The sequence below is a fragment of the Clarias gariepinus genome, chromosome 4, assembly GCF_024256425.1.
Source record: "Clarias gariepinus isolate MV-2021 ecotype Netherlands chromosome 4, CGAR_prim_01v2, whole genome shotgun sequence".
Classification (NCBI taxonomy): Eukaryota; Metazoa; Chordata; class Actinopteri; order Siluriformes; family Clariidae; genus Clarias; species Clarias gariepinus.
In genome coordinates, this window is record NC_071103.1 from 2225001 (window position 1) to 2245577 (window position 20577).

The window sequence follows — 20577 nt, forward strand, 5'->3', positions numbered from 1 at the left end:
AGACATGGCAGGATGCGAGCGGTGACAGCGAGCGGATGTACGGCCTCATTATCGCAGGCGAGAAAGATGAATCGGGATGCATAATGCATGCAAGAGAGATATGAAGATGGGGAAAGAAAAAACCTGCCTCGTACGGAAACGGGCCGCGCTGCTGGGGGAAAGACAAATCGCAAAAATGAACACGACTCGAGTGGAAGTTGGAAACGTTCGCTTTGTTAATTTGTATTCGTTTACTCATGACTCATGGCCTGTCTAAAAAAACAAGGGAACTTTTTTGACTTGCTGCTTCGCGCCTGTCTCATCTAGTCGTCATGGCTAGTAATGACATCTCAAGATGACGTGTGTAACACAAATTAGAAATCCATGTTCTAGCTTCTTAGATTAAATTAGCAAAGTGTGCTAGTTGTACTGGCTATACACACTCACCAAAGACACCAACAGTCGCCCCTACTTTATACCCAAGCTTTGTTTTGTTTTTTTCGTAATGTCTTCATACACATTTAACAAGATAACTTAGTCTGCCGCTTTTTCCCTTTTGTATTTTGTGCATCAAACTAAAACTAGCTGCAGGTGGAAACTAAAGTTCTCAGAGTGAAAGTAAAAAAAGTCATCCGTCCATATACACCATAGGCCTGATCTAAAGAAGTGCTTTTGTTTAAAATATGAAACACTTTCTCCCTTAAAATCCACATAAAACTGTCATGTAAGTGGATTCCTGTAAATACCTGGCTCACAAGGACGGCACCTGTCTTGTGAGGACATTTGGTCCCTGAAAAGCCCCTCTTTCCCTGAATGTGTGGGAAAGCTGTTTTGCAGAAGAAATAATTTTTTTTTCTTATAAGAAAATTTATTTATTTATTATAAGAAATACATTTCAGGGACAAATGAACAGATTTACACATAAAGCGGTGAGGATGAAGCTCTCACAAAGCAGCTAAACAAAACAAAACGAAAATAAAAATCAATAAAGCGATGACATTATGCGATGAAGTAAATTGTTTCCCAGATATTTTACGTCATAATTTTAAATGGATCAAATGTTAAAGGATATAGAGTAATTAACTGCAGAGTGGGATGAGTAACTTCGCTACATTGCACTGATGATGCTTATTTTAGTAGACCATGGTGGGCTCAGCAAGGAGTCAAAAAGATATATTGAAATATTTAGATGCAGTTGTGCTCAAAATTATTCACACCCCTTGGACAAATCAATACCTTTTTAATATTTTTCATTTATAAAAACTCAATTTTAGTTGCTATGCCCAACCCCAAATATGTGTTAAATAAACTTTATTTGTATACCAATAGATAGGGCCAGAGATTCTCTTTTGAAATCTGTTCAAAATCAATCATACCTTTCAGAATAAATTCCTTCTTTTGTAAAAAAAAAAAAAACAGGGGGTATCACACTCCAGTGACTATAATCAATTTAATCCATTTATGTGTAATCAATTAAGACCTAATAATGTTAAATGGTAACACCTGGACTGTAAAGTATAATTAAGGAGGCAAAGCTTTCATTATTCTCAGTCACTGTCACCGAGGCCAAGAAGAAAGAACTCAGTCATGATCTTCCTATGCGTGTTGTCAAAGCCCATACTGTAGTTGTCAATGCCCATAGCTCACCCTGATAGAGATCTGAACTTGTGGTCATCCATCCTCTGGTCAGATGAGACTAAACTAGAGCTCTTTGGACATATGGATGTTGCACATGTTTGCCGTAAAAGAGGAGAAGCCCAAGAATACCATCCCAACGGTCAAGCATGGCGATGGTCACATCATCCTATGGAGATGCTTCTCTGCCATTGGAACAGGTAACCTTGTTAAGATAGATGTTATCATGCAAAAAGAGGACTCTGTGAAGATTTTTAACCTGCCAGAGGATAATGACCCGAATAAATTGAGAATTTGTGGAGAGAGTTGAAGATCCGGGTCAGTTCTAGGAAGCCTTCCACTCTCCAACAACTGGAGGCTTTTGCGACGGAAGAGTGGGGGAACATTCCACAGCAGACCTGTAGAAATCTTGTGAAGAGCTACAAAAAGCATTTGCAGGCTGTCATTAAGAACTAAAGCTTTTCTATTGATTATTGAACCATTGTAATATAAAGCGTATGAATAACTGTGAACATGGTGATTTAAAATATTTGTCAATAAAAACCCATGAAATATCATATTTCTTGAAATACTGAATTAATGTTTCTTCAGTTGTTAGTCACATATTAAATATATAAAAGAATTATAAAACTCATTAGTTACAGAAGACAACAAAAAAAATAGCAAGGGTATAAATAATTTTAAGCACAACTGTATACTTTATATTTAAATATTTTCTGTAATATAATATTTAAAAATTTTCCCCCTTTTTTTGCAGAGATGGACACCCCAGCTTCAGAAAGTAGAAAACCAGCCACATATTTGTTCTATTCATTAACTAAACCAGCAGATTCCAGTTAGCAAAACCTTCAGCCAGATAGTAAGTAATGCTAATTAATTAGTGACGTCACATGTTGTTTTAATACTTTTGCCCACATTTTAAATGACGATCTGATCCAAGGTGGCTCGAATCATTCTGTAACATTCAGTGAGAGAAACTCCTGATGACGTCTGAGACACACCTGTCTTTGGGACCTGTACACACACTCATGTCCTAGCTGTTCACAGAGTGCTGTATCATAGCATATTCATGGAAGGTTGCCTGGAAGTAAAATTGTAGCAGGAAAAGGTGCACAAGCAGCAGGGTTGATCGCAGCCTTAAAATAATGTTAAGCTAAATCGATTCAACAACTTGGAAGAGCTTCACAAAGAGTGGAGTGAGGCTGGAGTCAATGTATCAAGAGCCACCATGCATAGACGTCTTCAGGAAATGGGCTACAACTGTTGGCTTCCTAGTATCAAGCCACTCCTGAAGGAGGCGACCTCGGAAGTGTCTTAAAAATGGAACTGGACTACAGTCATCCGAAGTGCTCTTTTTAAGGTCCTGGAGTCTGGAGGAAGAGAGGCGAGGCACAGAAACAAAAGTTACTTGAAGTCCAGTATCAAGGTCCACAGTCAGTGATGATTTGGACGCCATGCAATTTGCCGGTGTTGTTGTACTGTGTTTTATCAAGTCCAAAGTCAACACAGTGTCTACCAGAAGATTTTAGAATATTTCCATATGCTGACAACTTTTTTGGAGATTTAGTTTTTCAGCAGGACTTAGCACTTGCTCACAATGGCAAAACTACTCCTAACTGTTTTCCAGACTGTGACATTACTGTGCTTGATTGGCTAGCCAAGTCACGTGATCTGAACTCCATGAAGAATCTCTGGGTTATTGTAAAGAGGAAGAAGAGAAACACCCAACCCATCAATACACATGAGCTAAAGAAGGCTATCAAAGCAAACTGATCTTCAATAATGCCTCAACAGTGCCACGGACTGATCACCTCCATGCCATGGCACATTGATGAAGTAATGCATGCTAAAGGAGCCCTGATCAAAAAATTTTATGCATCTTCTTTGTCTTTCGGCTGTTCCCTTTCAGGGGTCGCCACAGCAAATCATTTGCCTCCATCTGACCCTATCCTCTGCATCCTCTTCTTTCACACCAACTAACTTCATGTCCTCTCTCACTGCATCCATAAATCTCCTCTTTGGTCTTCCTCTAGACCTCCTGCCTGGCAGTTCCAACCTCAGCATCCTTCTACCGATATATTCACCATCTCTCCTCTGAACATGTCCAAACCACATCTGGCCTCTCTGACTTTATCTCCAAAACATCCAACATGGGTTGTCCCTCTGATAAACTCATTCTTGATCCTATCCATCCTTGTCACTCCCAAAGAGAACCTCAACATCTTCAGCTCTGCTACCTCCAACTCTGCCTCCTGTCTTTTCTTCAGCGCCACTGTCTCTAAGCCGTAGAGCATCGCTGGTCTCACCACTGTCCTGTACACCTTTCCTTTCATTCTCGCTGAAATTTTTTTTTTTTATGCATACATACATACACATTATTTATTTTACATTTTTGTATTGTAAACAAAATTGGATTGACCTTTGAAAATGTGAAAATATTTTGAGTGTATATATACTTTAAAAGTTTTAACAGCAGAAAAAAAAAAAAAAAAACGACAACAACGATTTGATCTGCTAAACAAGTCTGGTTTACAAACATATAAAAAAAAAGGTGATGTTGCATTGCGTAATTATCATCTGAACATTTTTCTTTCGTCTCTCAGCTGGACAGCTGGGTGATTTAGCCGAGCGCCGGAATGAGGTGTAATGTGCTATTTAACTCTCAATGGGAATAATGTACCATAAATAATAAAATGGACTCTCCGTCATTCAGCTGCAGGGTCATTTACTCAATCCAGCAAGGTTAAAAGTGTCGTTTGCGTGTGGTCGTTTGTCAGAGAGCTCCGTCAGGGGTGCAGGGTGCGATCACTAATCCGAACAGTGGAGCGAGCAGGAGAAGGATGTCACAGGACAACAGTGTGCATGTGTATGTATACAGTATACGTCCAGGATGACTCTGATACACTTTGCTTAGGAAATTGAGGCCATGTGTCTTGATTACAGGACTTGCTGATCCGCACACACATTCAGGGTAAGGGGGGTTTTCGGGGACCAAATGTCCTCACAAGACAGGTGCTGTCCTTGTGAGCCAGATGTTTACAGTAATCTACTTACATGAGTTTTATGTGTTTTTTAAGAAAAAAAAAGTGTTAATTTAAAAAATAATTATTTATAACATGTCTTCCTCCCTGTCTCACTTACACACATACATTATGTTTCCATGGGGTCTTGTTTTTGGGGTCCTCATCCTTACAATGCTTTACTCGCCTCACATTTAAACTGGTAAAGATTTGTTTGTTTATGCGTTGTTCAGTATTTAATGACACAGACAGTTGAATATCGTCATTATTGTTTACATCACAGCACTGATGAATTATGCATTCTGATTGGTCAGAAGTTGTTGATTTGTTTTAGATGTTTTAATTTGTTATAATTTATATAGTAATCAATATAGTTTACAAAAGAATCTTTGATTGGTTGTTTGTAGCAGTAGTAATCAGTGATTGGTTGTTAGAAAGACTTGTAAGACTTGTATTTGACTTTTATTTAATGATTTACAAAAGGAGTCAGACAGCGTTACTTTAAATAACAAAAATGTATTCATGTAAATGAAGGATAAAATAAAAAAAGAACAAAAGAAGAAACATCCAAATGTACAAATATTCTTTAATGTTTGCGTTTTTTTAAAACATTTTCTTGGTTTTAAACTTTTTATCTTTTCTTTTCCACATTCATTCTCTCTCTCCCCTGTGTCTTGTTTTCCTCAAATGTTTTTTTTTTTCAAAACCCGAGGCAGGTGGATGGAGGGATTACGGGACGGGAGAAAAGGAGGGATGCAGGCAGGTGCAAACCGAGACATGAGCCCAAAGCTATAATTTGAGAGCTGAATTGTCCGTCCCCTGCTGCCTAGGAAACGGCGTCTCTCTCTCTTTCCCCCTGTATCTCTCTCCCCATATTATTATGATGGGAATAAAGCCCTTAACCCCTCCCAAATCCAAAGCCCATTCAATAAATGACAAAAAAAAAAAAATCCAGATGGAGAGAGAGAGAGAGAGAGAGATGGAATGAGGTAGCACAGGATCTGTAGGAAAGAACAAGAATCCATACAAAGCAGGAAGGAGAAGAAAAATAATATACCTCACTAAACCATAGAGGAAATCTAGAAAAGGTTTAATTTGTGAGTGATTCAAGTGATTGTCAGTGACTCGAGTTAATTCATTCTGTTCATTTTAAATGATTCAGGTACAGTAAAACACTGAGCGAAGGTATTGTCGTCTTATTCGTTAACGAACAACGTGCCATACCTTTATCCATTTATAGTCACATTTTGGAACGAGTGCGGAACGTGATACATGATATCATGTGTGTTCACTCAATAAGGGCTTTAAGCACATTATAATGTTTAAATTGAGGGCTTCACAAGCAAACAAAACACAAATGATTAAGTATATTTAAAAAAAGAAGTATTTCAGTATTTTAGTTTTATTTAGTTCTACTAAGGAGCTATTGCTAAAAAAAATTAAATACTATTCTGTATTATTGTCTAAAATTTGCCATTTCAAAGCCATTTAGTTGAATTTTGTTCACAATTTTAAAGTCATCCACAAGGTAGCAGTGAGGCACATTCATTAGAGTAATAACAGTGCTTAAAATGCTGTATTTTTCTATCATTATTGTTTTTGTCTCTTGCTATTTTTTAACAACTTAATGTTAGGAATTAATCACCTGCGATCACTAATGAACCAGCCATTGGTTGATAGAGACGATAGTGATCAGTGATTGGTTGTTAATTTCGCACGGCCGCAGTGGGTTGAGTCAACTTCCTCACTTAGCTTTTTTACGCAAGGACTCAACGTTAGCATGTCTGGGGTAGCATGATGCTAACACAATGCTAGCATGATTTAGAAGTGCACTGTTTATCTATGCTAGTTTTCCTTTAATACCCAGATCTTTATTCCTATTCCGTCTTTGTCATTAAACACATGTGCATCTGGATTAAATTAATCTGTACGAGCACACACACACACACACACATAGCTAATGAAGTCAGACATCCTGGTGATGTGATAATGTGTGTATTATCATGCTGCACACGCTCACCAGGAACTCCCTGAAGGTGACCTTTACAGAGCTGTAACTATAGAAACGGAGAGAGAGAGAGAGAGAGAGACGGTGGCTCCTGGAGTGTAAACACAGCTGCAATCAGCGCTGCTGCTTATCTGAGATTAAACACAGCCGCACTCAGCCGTGAATATTCCCAATAATCACAGATAAAACACACACCGCTGGACGAGTCGAGTGTTTCTGCTAGTGTTTAATATAAAGACACATTTTTAGCGCTTGTCCTCATTCAGAGATATATTCTGAGATTAGCCAGCTAGCGATAAGGCTAGCTGTGGTGACGTGTAAGACTGGATGCTAGTTAGCACGATGCTAAGGAACACTCACGCTGTTGTTGTGCTGTATATCTGTTCTCAATATTGCATTTATTATTTCAATAGAGCATTGCTATCTTATCTCTCAGCAGTGTGTGTGTGTGTGTGTGTGTGTGTGTGATAGAGCAGGTTTACTGAAGCAACAAATCACGAACAGGTTGTTAACGCTGAGGTCCCCAGAGAGAGAGAGAGAGAGAGAGAGAGAGAGAGAATATAAATAGCACGACTGATAAAAGAAATGTTACACTAAATGTGAATGTGTTCAAATGTTGAAGCTTCCAGTCGTTATCACCAATAACTGTCTGTCTGTCTGTCTGTCTGTCTGTCTGCTTCTGATTTTTCTCTTTGTTTGTCTGTCTATCTATTTGTTTATATATAAATCTGTGTGTTTTAATTTATCTTTGTTGGTCTGTCTATTTGTTTACCTGTCTGTCTATCTGTCTGAGTCTCTGTCTGTTTGTCAGTTTATCTGATTCTCTGTCTATTTCTCTGTCTTTCTATTTGTTTGTTTCTTTATCTATTCATTGGTTTGTCTATTAGTTTATCTGTCTTTTTGTTTTCATCTATCTATCCATCTATCAATCTCTGTATCTTTCTGTCTATCTTACAAATTCTCACTGTGCACGCTTCCTACATAATATTCAGTGAACCTGTGGAGGTGTGTGTGTGTGTGTGTGTGTGTGTGTGTGTGTTCTCTGTATATATCACTAAGAACAGTAGATACAGTGATGAGTCAGTCGAGTAAGTCACACACAGCTGTGTGTGTGTGTGTGACATATTTTCTTGCATTTTATAGACTAAACAACTTCTGATTTTTTTTTTTTTTTACCCATTAAAATCAAAAACAAAAACAAAAAAACAGGTACTTGTGTAGTGTGCAAAAATGTTGACACCCTCCTAAACCCTCTTCAGCAGATAGATCGGTTTGTAAATGCTAGGACTCTCAGCTCAGACCCTTTCTGTCCTTTTTTTTTTTTTCAGGATGTCTCTCACACTCTTCTGTGCAGAATATTTCTAGCTCTGAGGTGTGTTTGTGGGCGGTCTTGCGTGTGTGAGATCTAAACAGGTGATGTTCAGGCCAGGGGAGTGTGTGTAAAAGCTTCATTTCTCGAAGAAGCTCATGGCAGATTTGTGCTGCAGTATGTGTGTTTGTTAATGTCTTGAAATAAACATCCCTATATGAATATATACAGTATCACACTATTTGTACTGATGTGGCTTTAGACTCCACACGTCACTGGTTCCATAGTCGCTGTCTGGGATCACACTAATCCATGTCCCTGGACTCATGCTACTCGCACATCATGCTGTTTGCACGGTTTTCTTCCCCCCCACAGCATGACGCTTTCGCATTTCAGTGTCTCCCTGCCTCATATCGTCCCCTCCTGCTTAACAGACTTAATGCTGTTTGACTATTTTGCATTTTTGTTTCGATGCTAAATGCATTTCCTCGGCTTTGTTCAGCCTCTCTCTGACATTAAGGCTGAATCTAATCTAATCTAATCCAATATCATCTAATCTAATCTTGGTCTCACATGACTCATCCCTCTGAGAGTGACAATTGTGGGAATGGGTGTCCATCTGCAATAGTTAAAAGGTCAGAGTTTAGCTACAACATGTCAATCAGTCAGAGTGGGCGGGGCATTTCTAATATACGTGGGAGTCAAAAATAATCCACAATCTGGTTGTAGAATTTATTTTGAATAACTTTTAGAAAAGACAAATACATACAGTTTCGCCATAACCTCCTTGTTTCTCAATACACTTTGTCCATCTGTCTACAAGCTTTCGCTCTAACACTCATTAATAAAAGGTTTTATTCTGAGCCCGCGAGCCACGAATGCACTGCTCTCTTTATTTGTTTGTCAGAAGTGACACTTTGTCCTCGTAGTTCTGCTTTCAGGGGAGCAAACAGGTAAAAATCTGAAGGAGTGAGATCAGGAATAAAGGGAGTACGCCTCTGAGAGTCGACAGTTTGGGTAAAAGTGTGCAGACGTGCATCATCATGCGACATCACGACACCCTTGGATATCCTCCCACAGCAGTGACTGGGGATACAGGAGCCTTAAACGGGAAGCGTTGATAAGACAATAAGTGCAAGCAGCAGAAGTTTTAATATAACCGGAGTGCAGATAATTTTTGACTCATCCTTGTATATTCCCCAAAGTGTTTCTTTTATTTATTAATTTATTTTTTTATTATTATTATTATTATTATTATTATTATTTTGATAATAATAATAATAATAATAATAATAATAATAATAATCATCATCATCATCATAATAATTATTATTATTAATAGTTTTATTGTGTTTTAAATTTGACTTGAGTTTAAACTTTGTAGATTTTGTATGTAAAGCACTTTAAACAGACAATGCAACATCTATGTACTTTTGTCTGTACATTGGTCAGAACTCCATCTTTCAATAAAATCTTTGTTTCATACATTAAAGGAACAAAAACCAGTCTCTGTCCACCAAGATTTTGTCTCAGCATCACGCAACAATGTCTGTCTAGACTTTACTGAATCTCCTGCAGTCCTTAGATCTCTGCCTGAAGTTTAATCTGCACCATCAGTGAATCTAAATGTGGAGTAAAAGTGATGTTATGAACAGTTATGTGTGGGATTTAATAATCTACTGTAAAATAATCTACTAATGCGCTACTGTCTCAATGTAAACAAACACCTGCACCAATAGATATTAATTAGAAAAGATAAAGTGAATATTTTTACTGGGATTAGTTCATATTTTCACTTTGGCTGAAATAACAGCGCTGAAGTGGTATAAGTGAATTTTAACACGCTGGAGTGGTTTTAAGACAAAACTTCATCTTTATCCTTTTATCTACTTTTTCCATTTCTCATCTGTGATTCACTCTCCGATTACCGAACAGGGAGTGTTAAGAAATATAACTTTACCAGGCGTAAAGTTATAAACATTTGTCTATGCTCTCTTTCCCATTGATTGTAGTAAGATGAAATGAAAGTAAATAAAAAATCTTGTTCTAAACTAGAGCACATTTTTGTACAACTTCCTAATATTTAGCCACCAATCCAGTGGAAATTAGTATATACTTATGGTAAAGTATATATGGTAATATGGTAATATATTATATATATTATTTCTGAGACCCGAAAGAAAAAAAGTTTTCATATTTAAATGTTTTTAATATAAAATAACTGTGAGATGTCAAAAACATGTCTCACAGATTTTTTTTTTTTAAACTGTCATTTATTTATTAGTTATAACATGTGCCTTGTAATGGACACTGGGTCATGCTTTGTCGATAGAAGTACAATGAATTTTAGTTCTATTTAGTAATATAATATAGTTATATAATTTAAATATAATATAATATAATAAGTCATACGGTGAGTGGGCCCTTTGCCATCACTACCTGGAGTATGATGTCACTCAATGTGATGTCACTGAATGTGATGTCACTCAGGATGATGTTCCACAGAAGATTCTTAATGTTATGAATGTAATGTATGTTTAAGGCATCAGCACAGCTGACTAGTTTGAGATATCAAAATTTTGCATCCTCAATGTCTTTAGATCACATGGGCCCGGTTCGGTGTCGATTGCATAATTCCCTAGGAAGAGTGTATTGAATTACTTCGGGTGTATTGGCAAACAAAATAACTGACTTCCTGTTGAGTTGAGCCCATGACATGCAATGTGAAATTTGTTTAGCTCAATAAGCTGTCATTCGTGCAAGTGTGTATGAGCTACTGTATGCAGCAAAATCTCGTGTGAGGGTCCCGAGCTGAGGGTCCTGAGCCACGCCACGCCCAAGCATGGAGCTGGAAGCATCATGCTCTGGGGGTGTTTTTCTGCACAGGGGACAGGACGACTGCACTGTATTAAGGAGAGGATAAACGGGGCCATGTATTGTGACATATTGGGCAAAAACCTCCTTCCCTCAGTCAGAGCTTTAAAGATGGGTCGTGGCTGGGTCTTCTAACATGACAATGACCCAAAGCACACAGCCAGGAAAACCAAGGAGTGGCCCCGTAAGAAGCATACTGTATGGACTATTTAAAAGCAAAATAAACGGTCTTTGAGGGTCAAATATCTGGCTGATAAGCAAGTGATCAAATACTTATTTGGCACAGTAATTCACAAATAAATTGTTCAAAATCATACAATGTGATTTCTGGTTTTCTCTCACAGTGGAAATGCACCTATGCTGAAAATTGTAGACCCCTCCATGATTTCTAAGTCAGAGAACTTCTTCAATCACAGGGTGATCAAATACTTATTGACTTCACTGTATATAAATGTATATTTATATTAATTTTATATAATAAAATTATTTATTTATATATAAACTATAATTTTTATATTTAAGCTTTTCATTATTTCCACGAACCCTGTCAACAACAGGTACTAATTATTTTTGATTTCTTAGATTTCATTATTATTATTATTTTTATCAAGTAATAGTGTATATACACAGCTCTGGGGGGAAAAAACATTAGACCACTGCAAAATAATCAGTTTCTTATGTTTTTTTTTCCTTATAGCTGCTTTTGTGCTGGTGAGATGGTGTTTCATTTTTTGTGAACTGCTGACAATATTTCTCCTAAATTCAACATATAATAATAACAAAATAAAAAAATATCCAAGATAATTTGTAAAAAAAAAAAAAAAAGGTCTTAATGCTTTGGCTAAATGACATTAATAAATCAGTATTTGGAGTTCCAGCTCTCGTGTTTTGTGACTCCACTAGTTTGTCACATTTCTCTTGGGGAACTTTACACCCCTCTCAAACAGCTCAGCTTCACTTGATGGTTTGTGACCCTCCATCTTCCTCTTGAGGACATTCCAGAAGTTTCCTGGAGTAAATTACATTTCTCTCTTTTTCTTTCCCCAGAGCTGTTAAAGATAAAAACAATACACATCTTTACCTTTATAACTATTATTACCTCGTAATTCATGTAACTTTTTGTACATGTCCGTGCTCTACCTGAGCGCAGTGTGAACACTGTAGTTATTATTCAGACTGAAACACTGTCCAGACTTATATAAGCGGTGAGCGGTTCGGCGCATGCGCAGTGCGGTCCCTGCGCGTGGCCGCGCTCGTGCCGGAGATGCGGCGGAGCTCGGGGTGATGGGAGGCAGCAGGACGACTAACTGCCCATAGCACAGGTACTGCACCTCTCTTCATCCTTATTATCATCATCATTAATGTAGACTTATACTCCACACATACTGGGTTACAGTCTGTGTGTGTGTGTGTGTGTGTGTGTGTGTGTGTTATTTCTGAGCTGTAGGACTGTGATGACTGTGATGTGTTTATGGTGCAGAACGCGTCCTGTAGGTCAGGACATCACGACTGGGGAGTGTTTACACATCAGGTCTCCATCACAGGCTCTGATCAGATCATTTGTTTTAGTCAAAATTTAAAAAAATAAATAAAATCTGCTTTGTAAGAAACTCATCCGAATGTTGATTAACATCATTAAGTGTTTTATATAATAATTATTACATAAATAAATGACAATAACATCACAATAATCAGCTCATCTTTTACTTTCTAGTATTATTTAAACCTGGAAGCTTTAGTAGATACAGAAGTGATGGAGACCGTGAGCGTGACGTCACTACTAACTAACCTCCCAATAATAAGCGTGTTTTTTATTTAACAAGAAACAATTAACTCGTGAAATATGACAATAATGTTATTAGTTGTTATAAAAAAAAAGAAGAAGAAGAAGAAGAAGCACTACAGTGTGTGTGTGTGTGTGTGTGTGTGTGTTTTAATTATAAAGTCGTGGTGTTTTTGGCCTTCATGTGTTCGTGTCCGCCCGAGAGCAGCTGCTGTTGCCAAGGCAACGGTACGGCAGGACTGCGTGATGACGCAATGTGTTCCCTAACATCCTGCCGCGCGCCACGTGTCAGAAACCAAAAACACAACAGGACATAAATATTGAAAAATGTGATGTATGACTTGGAGCTACAGTATATATACAGTACAGTACATAATAAAGGAATTAGACAAGAGGAACATATAATGTGATGCTGCCAATAATAATAATAATAATTATTATTATTATTATTATTATTATTATTATTATTATTGTCCGGTCATCTCTCAGGGATCATGAGGACATGCGTCTAGACTGTTTTCTGTTCTGGCAGGAAGTCGCTGGTGCAATCTTCAAGTCATGACTAAAGCCCTGTCTGTTTAAGTCTTTAAAAAAAAGTGTGTGACTGATATGTGGTACTTAAGGATCAATGACAGAAATTTCAAAGGACTTTTGTAATTTACTTTCTATATTAGCGTCTGCCAAATGCCTAATGTAAATGTTATGATTATAATAATAATAATAATAATAATAATAATAATAAAATGTCATAGTTGCAGGTTAATAGAAGTAATGAAAAATTTAATTTTGGGTAAATGTGTACAATTAATCATGCATGTGTACAAGATTTTACAGACATCCTTTCACAAAGATAAGATGAAATAAGATAAGAAGAGATAAGCCTTTATTGTCCCACCAATTGGGAAATTCATAAGGTTACAGGCACAAAAAATAACAAGAAGAAAAGAAGGGGGAAAAATAAGTTTTTAGGCTAAAGTCAACAAATAGACTTTAGACAGTAAATAAAAACTGAGATCAGTGCTCAGGCACATGCAGAGGGCGGGGCGGAGGGTGCTTGAGCACCCGCCCCTTTCCTCCAGGATGCTTTAAGTGCCCTTTTCTTTTTCTTTTTTTTTAATGTGAATGTGCGTATTCATATTAGATTGAATGTGAGTTGTTGTTATTTAGCCTGTTCTATCTTTTTTAACTTTGAGCGCCCGCCCTTTTAAACGTCTCTGCACGGCCCTGTCAGTGCTGGTTGTAGAGCCTTACAGCAGAAGAAAGTTAGGACATCCAGTAACGCTCCATCACACACCTTGGATAAAGCAATCTGTCACTGACAAAAACACCCAGAGACTCTCAGAGTCTTATGCATGGGCTGGGAGTCGTCCTCCAGCAGGGATGAGAGCTCGCGTAGCATTTACTCTTCTCCCACCACCTGCTTTGGGTCAAGGACACATCCCAGGACAGAGCTGGCCTTGAGCTCTTAATAACTTGGTCAAGTCTCTTCCAGTCTGCAATCGAGATGCTGCTGCCCCAGCAGACCGGTCCAAAGCAGAGGGCTGATGCCACCAGTGTGTCATAGATTGTCTCAGTAGTGTCTCCGTCACCTCAAATGTCCTCAGATAGTCTGCTCTGAGTCTTTTAAACCTCTTTCCCTTTTATCAGCTTTTTCTCTGTATACACTCACTGAAACACTATAATTAACAATTTTGAGTAAAACTATTAGTCGCATTGGTTTCCGTCCCATTACTAACGGGTCATTCTGCAAAAATGGTGGAAAGTTTCTGTCACTTAGTTTAGCTCATGTTAAAATAATTTAGATTAACAGACACGTTGCGTCTTGTATAGATGTTCAGTAAATATAGAATGTAATTTAAATTATGAAATACAATTTGTTACTGCAGTACCTCTTTAAGCTCAGAGCATTTTAGCCATGATTTGTTTTGCTGGTTTTTTTTTTTAAGTAAACATATATATCTATATATAGGGCTCAGGATTGTACAGTACAGAGTGTAATATCCTTTTTTTAGCACAACATGGGCAACATGATGGAGTGAATTTTAGTTCCTTTTAACCAACCATACAAACTTGACTGAGCAAAAAGAAGGGTCACACAGGTGAAGAAGTAACTCAGATATACATCATCACATGTTTTTATTTTTGTTTTTACTTCTAATAATAATAATAATAATAATTTGCCCATTTTTAGAGTAATTTTTGCGACATCATTCACATATTCAGTTGGTGGTAATATTTACCCTGTATAAAAGCAATGATACCTTTTGTCCTACCTGACTCACCTGAAAACCCAAATGTTTGAAGTCTGAAGCTGCACCTTTAACACACACTGGCGAGGCTTCTACATAAGCACATTAATATATAAGCACACTACAGTATTATTATTAATGTGCTTATATAATAATAAGCACATTTATTTATTCATTTATTTTTTTGCTCATTGACCGATGATGTGTTGTCAGGACAGATCTGTACTGCTTAAGTTTATTTAATGGTTAATATTTCATTGTAGCATTTTTGTTTAAGAAAATGTCTTGTCACTATGATCATACATGGAGATACTTTTTATATAAAGAAATAATTTTCATGAAATAATTCCAATTCACAATAACATAAATATCTTATAAAAACAAACACTGTTAAACACTAAAATTATAAAATTTAAATAAACATCACTCACCCCAAACAGTGTCATTGGTGTTACTGTTAAAAAAAAGTTTTATTTTTAAATATATTTGACTATTTTAAATTGTTTTTATGTCAGAAGTCACTGGATGAAGCGCAAAAGGCTTGTCAGACGTCTCGCTTCATTTGTTTAGAAATGTCATCATTTATGGCAATTGTATGCAAAGCTTTTATCTCATTTTTTTTTTTTGCTTTTTAAGATAGTTGTTACTCGTTTTATAATTATAACTGTCAAAAATTGGCCATAAAAACTGATTACATATTAATAATGAATTGATTTTTACTTGTTTGAAAATCATAAGGTCTTACACATCTATTGGTGTTACCAGGAAGAGAAGTAAAACCAGTTTTAAATGTATTTAAAATTTTACTTTTTGTGGATTCATAAAGTTTCGAACTAAGTTTTTGCTATTAAAGACGTTTGAAAGAAGAAAAACATCTCAGGAGATTTTTCAAATTCCGCCTCTCCTTTAGAATGACCTTAATGCTTTATCTAGCTCTGGTTACATACAAAAAAGTGACGATGTGTCATACTGTAGAAATTGGTTAAAATAGAAGCACACACACACACACACACACACACACACACACATTAAATGAGTCACTGGTTCCTCCTGTATGAGGGGTAGCTTATGAGGACTTGAAACAAACACACCATGCTGCCTCTTAACCATGTAACACACACACACACACACACACACACACACACACGGGCATGATTTAATTACGCCACTGTGCAGGAAGCTCATTTTGTTTTCTCTCTCTCTTGCTCACGTCCTCCTCTGAATCTAATTTAGAAATGTTCCTCCCATGGAGATCTTTCAGCGCTGCTCTTCACTAATGACTCAGATTTGTCCTAAATAACGAAAAACAAGAACGTTCCCCAGCAGCATCTGGCCCGTATCCCAGGTGTCCCTTTTTTTTTTTGCATCTCATGACTTTCTGAAGTGCTGATTCACATCAGGTGCCGTTTTCAGGGGAAAGTGCTGATTCCGAGCTCTATACTGAAGCCTCCATTCCAGACATTAGCATCGTCCCTGGAGACAATAAGTAGACGCTGTTGTTACTGTATTCCTTATTAGGTGTTTGTTTGTTATTTGAGCAATGATGTCAACATTCAACATGTCAACATTCTTTAGCTTATTGCTATCTTGCATTATTGAACAATTAATAAATAAAAACAATTGCGTGAAATGTTTGATAAAAGATGCATTTTTGACTTTCTCTGCTATTCAGCCAACCCGCTAAAGTGTTTGTGTTGTGTGTGTGTTCTGTTCTTGTGTGCGTTTGCGTTGCAGATGTGAAGATGGCGTCTTGCCCGGAGTTGTGCGGCTCGGAGTACGTTGAAGGAGGGCCGCAGCGCTACGGCGTCCGCTCCTACCTGCACCAGTTCTACGAGGACTGCACCTCCTCCATCTGGGAGCGCCATCACGACGAGTTCCAGACGCAGAGATCGCCCAGCAGGTGGAGCTCTGTCCTCTGGAAGGTCAGAATAACCGTGTCTCTAAACGCTAAACTGTACGCTTTAGGCCTTAACAAGTGTTAACTTGTTTATACGTACGTGTTTTTAAGATTGTGTCTTCAGTAACCTTTTAGATCTTCAGGTTGTTAGAATAAGTTTCAGGGGTTTTAATTTGGATCCGGGTCTCTGTTGTTCTTTCGGTACTAAATTTCCGCGCAGGAGCCACAATTCTGTATAAGTGTTGTTATACTTGGTGTACTTACGCTGTGATGATGGCCGCTACCAGGACAATGCAGTTTCCGAAAGTTAGACTTTTGGCGTTTGATATAACAATGAATGAACGATTTACTAGCATCAGCTGCCTCCTAGTGGTCCAGTGGTAAACACAAAGTGCTTTCACTGCAGCCACCAGAGCTCAAGTCTGATGTTAATATTGTTTTTTCACTATTGTGTTAGGGAACATTCGTTCAACGTATCCTAAAGTCATAAAATCAAATTGCAAAGACGTTCTAAGTACAACCTAATACTAATATTGTCCCAATACTCATAATATTGCTAATTAAGACCACCACAACATTTCGACAACGAGAAAGTCCTGCTGGTAAGGAACCTTGGTTTTAATTGTAGCGATTGCAGTTTTAGGACCTTATGTAGGCAGTTATTTTATAGTTTTAGGTGCGAAAGTTGTTAATTTGTGTTGTTATTTTACGTTAACCTGTTTATCTTTAGATCTTGAGGTTATAATTTTCTTTCTAATTTTTTCCATGCTTAGGCTTTACACTTTTAGCCTTTAGATTCTAACTTTTAGATGTTTTCAATGTTTGCTTTTTTATTTATTTTATTTTTTTAAACAAACTTTGCTAAACTAACGTCTTATTTAAGGCTTCAGGTTCTTCTATTTTAGTTTTTCAGCTTTTTCAGCTTTAGCTTAAGTTTTAATTTCAGGCCCTAAGATTTAACAGCTTTTATAGACTTTTTATTTTACAGGCTTCAGGTTTTGTAGAATTACATTTTGACATTCTTTAGCCTTTTACCTACAACATCATCATTCTTACTTACAAGTCATTTCTGAATTCTTTCAGATACAAATGATTAATCTAATCAAGTTTTTATTTTTTTTGTCTTTTATCATCCGTAATTTTTTTCTCTCTTTTTTTTTAATAGTTAAAATTTTTTGGACTCCCAAAAAGTTTAGATTTTTTAATTCTATTGAACAATTTGACCTCAATTTTATTGGGACCCTTGTGTTTTAATTGAGTATATTTAGATTTTTTGTAATTATATTATTTTTAAATCTTACTTTTTATTAAAAAAATAAATTTTATTAAAAATAAAAAAAAATTATATGTTTTTTTTTTTAGATCTTTAGTTCACATTTGGCTTTTAGATCTTTTACTTTACTAGAATTTGAGTTTTTTTTAGTAGATACAAATCATGTAGCCACTGAATTATATTATTAGCACAGAACTTATGCCTGTGACTGGGAAGTTGGGAGCAAACAGGGTGAATGTATATCATGTAATGGCTGTGTTTTGTCTGGTGTCTCAGGTGTGTGTGGCGGTCGGAGCGGTGATCCTGGTCTCAGGTCTGTCGGTACTGCTGGTCGGTTATGCCACGCCCCCACGTCTGGAGGCATTTGGAGAGGACGAGCTGCTGTTTGTGGACGGCCGAGCCGTGCGTTTTAACCGCGCCCTTGACGCCTGCAAACTGGGCGGAGCTGTGCTCTTTTGTGTGGGTGGGGCCGGGGTGGCAGCCGGCCTTCTCTTATTGGCGGCCTGCGGGCAGGGCGGGGGCAAAGACGAGCTCCGCCTTCAGCGACGCTTCAAAGAGCGACTAGCAGAGATCCAGGCGTCCGTCCCTAATGCCGCGGACGCCAAGGTTCCCGTCACGCTGTCCAAAGTGCAGAACATCCAGCCTGGAGCTGAACCCTGAATTCCACAGACACTTCCGCGGCATAAAGTCAACATGGTGGATCATCATATATCGCATAAATCTGTTTCATTTGTAAAGCAGCCTAAGCCTGCTTTTACGCATAAGATTGCTTCACCAGTTACGATCACACAGTGATGCGTACGGCTTTACTTCCTGGTTCTTCTAGCAGCTGTTTCTGTTGAACTACTTGAACTAAAATAAATACTAATCTGAGCATTATATTAGAAAATATCAGAAAACTTATTTAAGAAAAACTCACGACGTTGTTAAATAGAACAACATATAAAACCGATGACAGGCACATACTGTACATACTTTATTTTGTTATTGAAATATAGTAATATATGGCTAAATATCACAAACGGAACAAATTGCTGTAAAATGTCACGTTTTTTTCTGTTAAATAGAAAACTTTATCATAGAGTTTATCATATTCAGTCAGTTCGAGTCTCAAAGTAGCATTTTAATGATGCAATTAATTTCAAGAGGTCTTCAAGTTAAAGTGTAGTTTCGCTAAGTGACGCTACTGTACGCTCACACCAGCAGGTAAGAGAAGCGACATTTTCTACTAAGATAGCACAAAGCTAGTACCAGGCAAAACAAACAACCCATTTTTAAACAGAATACATGAGGCCACTGTACGTGGTGAGTCGCTCGCTTGATAGAAGCATCTGTTTAGGGATGACATCATCATTATCATCATCATCATCATCATCATCAGTGGTTAACTATACACCTATAGAAATATTTCTGTGTTTCAAACATTTAATTAGACTTAAGATTTTTCCAAAACATGTTCATTTTCTGTTCTTTTAATGAACATAAAAACGGTATAACAGTTTTGAAACACCATCTGGTCTGTTCTTCTCTGTAGATGTCACTGCAGAGTCGAGTCCGGTATTTCCTCCAGAAATGCTTATCGTTTATGCTGGTTATGAAATCCGACGAGGTCAATTTTGTCCCTCATCGCTTTTCTCTGTATCACGTTTCTGATTCACGCCGCATTTTACTTTCTATGAAAATTATAATAAACTTAGCTTACAATGCTACAAAGAACGGTCACAATCTATTTCTATTTTGCTGTTCTGTTTAATCAGCTCTATTTTATCACACTGTGATGATGATGGGGTTCAAAACAAAACCTTCATCCACACGGGTCATACTTCTGTTTGTCTGATTGACGTCACTGTTTATTTCCATGGTTACGTTTGTCCCTACGATGATTAAAATGTGTTATTTCTTTCTCTTTGTGACTGACATGGCAACCAAACCTAAACCTAAATTCTAATCAGGAGGAGAAATACAAATTTGAACAATTATTGTAAAATTCACTTGCAATTGTTTTTTGTTTTTTTTACATTCTCATGTACAATAGTGTCAGAGAGTGAAACAGAAACGCAGAGTCTGTGGGACGGTTTATGTCCTGAGTGTACCATATTGGTAAAAACTATAAAAGCCAGGTCTACACGTGCGTCCACGTCCGCACTTCCTTACTGTCGCGTCTCAGCTTTGCTTTTCTTACATTCTGTCTGATCATGTTTTTTATTCGTAATTGTCCAGTGTTATCTTGGGAAATGAATGCGATGCATTTGAGGATGATTTAGAGAGGTGTAATGTAAGATTCTAAAAATTCTGACTAGTTGTTTTATTCATGCCATATTTTTATCAGTTCTTTTTATTTACAGAGTGACATCTTGCAAGTCAGGGGTTTCAGAAATTTCCAGTGATGTAATGTCAATGAATTCGAAATTTCAAATTTGCAAATAAAGCACATGTATTCAACTACAGAAACATTGCTAAACAGCTTTATTGACTATTTTTATTTATTACACACTCACTCACACCATGTGGTAACTAAACCCGACACACACACACACACACACGCACTCC

At 37.3% G+C, this 20577-nt stretch overlaps 1 protein-coding gene across 1 annotated transcript; it reads left to right on the plus strand.

Moving 5' to 3' along the window:
- The first annotated feature begins 12072 nt into the window (after window positions 1-12072).
- On the plus strand, window positions 12073-20472 carry nrsn1 (neurensin 1). Its single transcript, XM_053495104.1, has 3 exons — window positions 12073-12147; window positions 16592-16779; window positions 18304-20472. Exons 2-3 carry the CDS (start codon window positions 16600-16602, stop codon window positions 18685-18687), a joined length of 564 nt encoding a protein of 187 aa, XP_053351079.1. The 5' UTR covers window positions 12073-12147; window positions 16592-16599; the 3' UTR covers window positions 18688-20472.
- The last annotated feature ends 105 nt before the right edge of the window (window positions 20473-20577 follow it).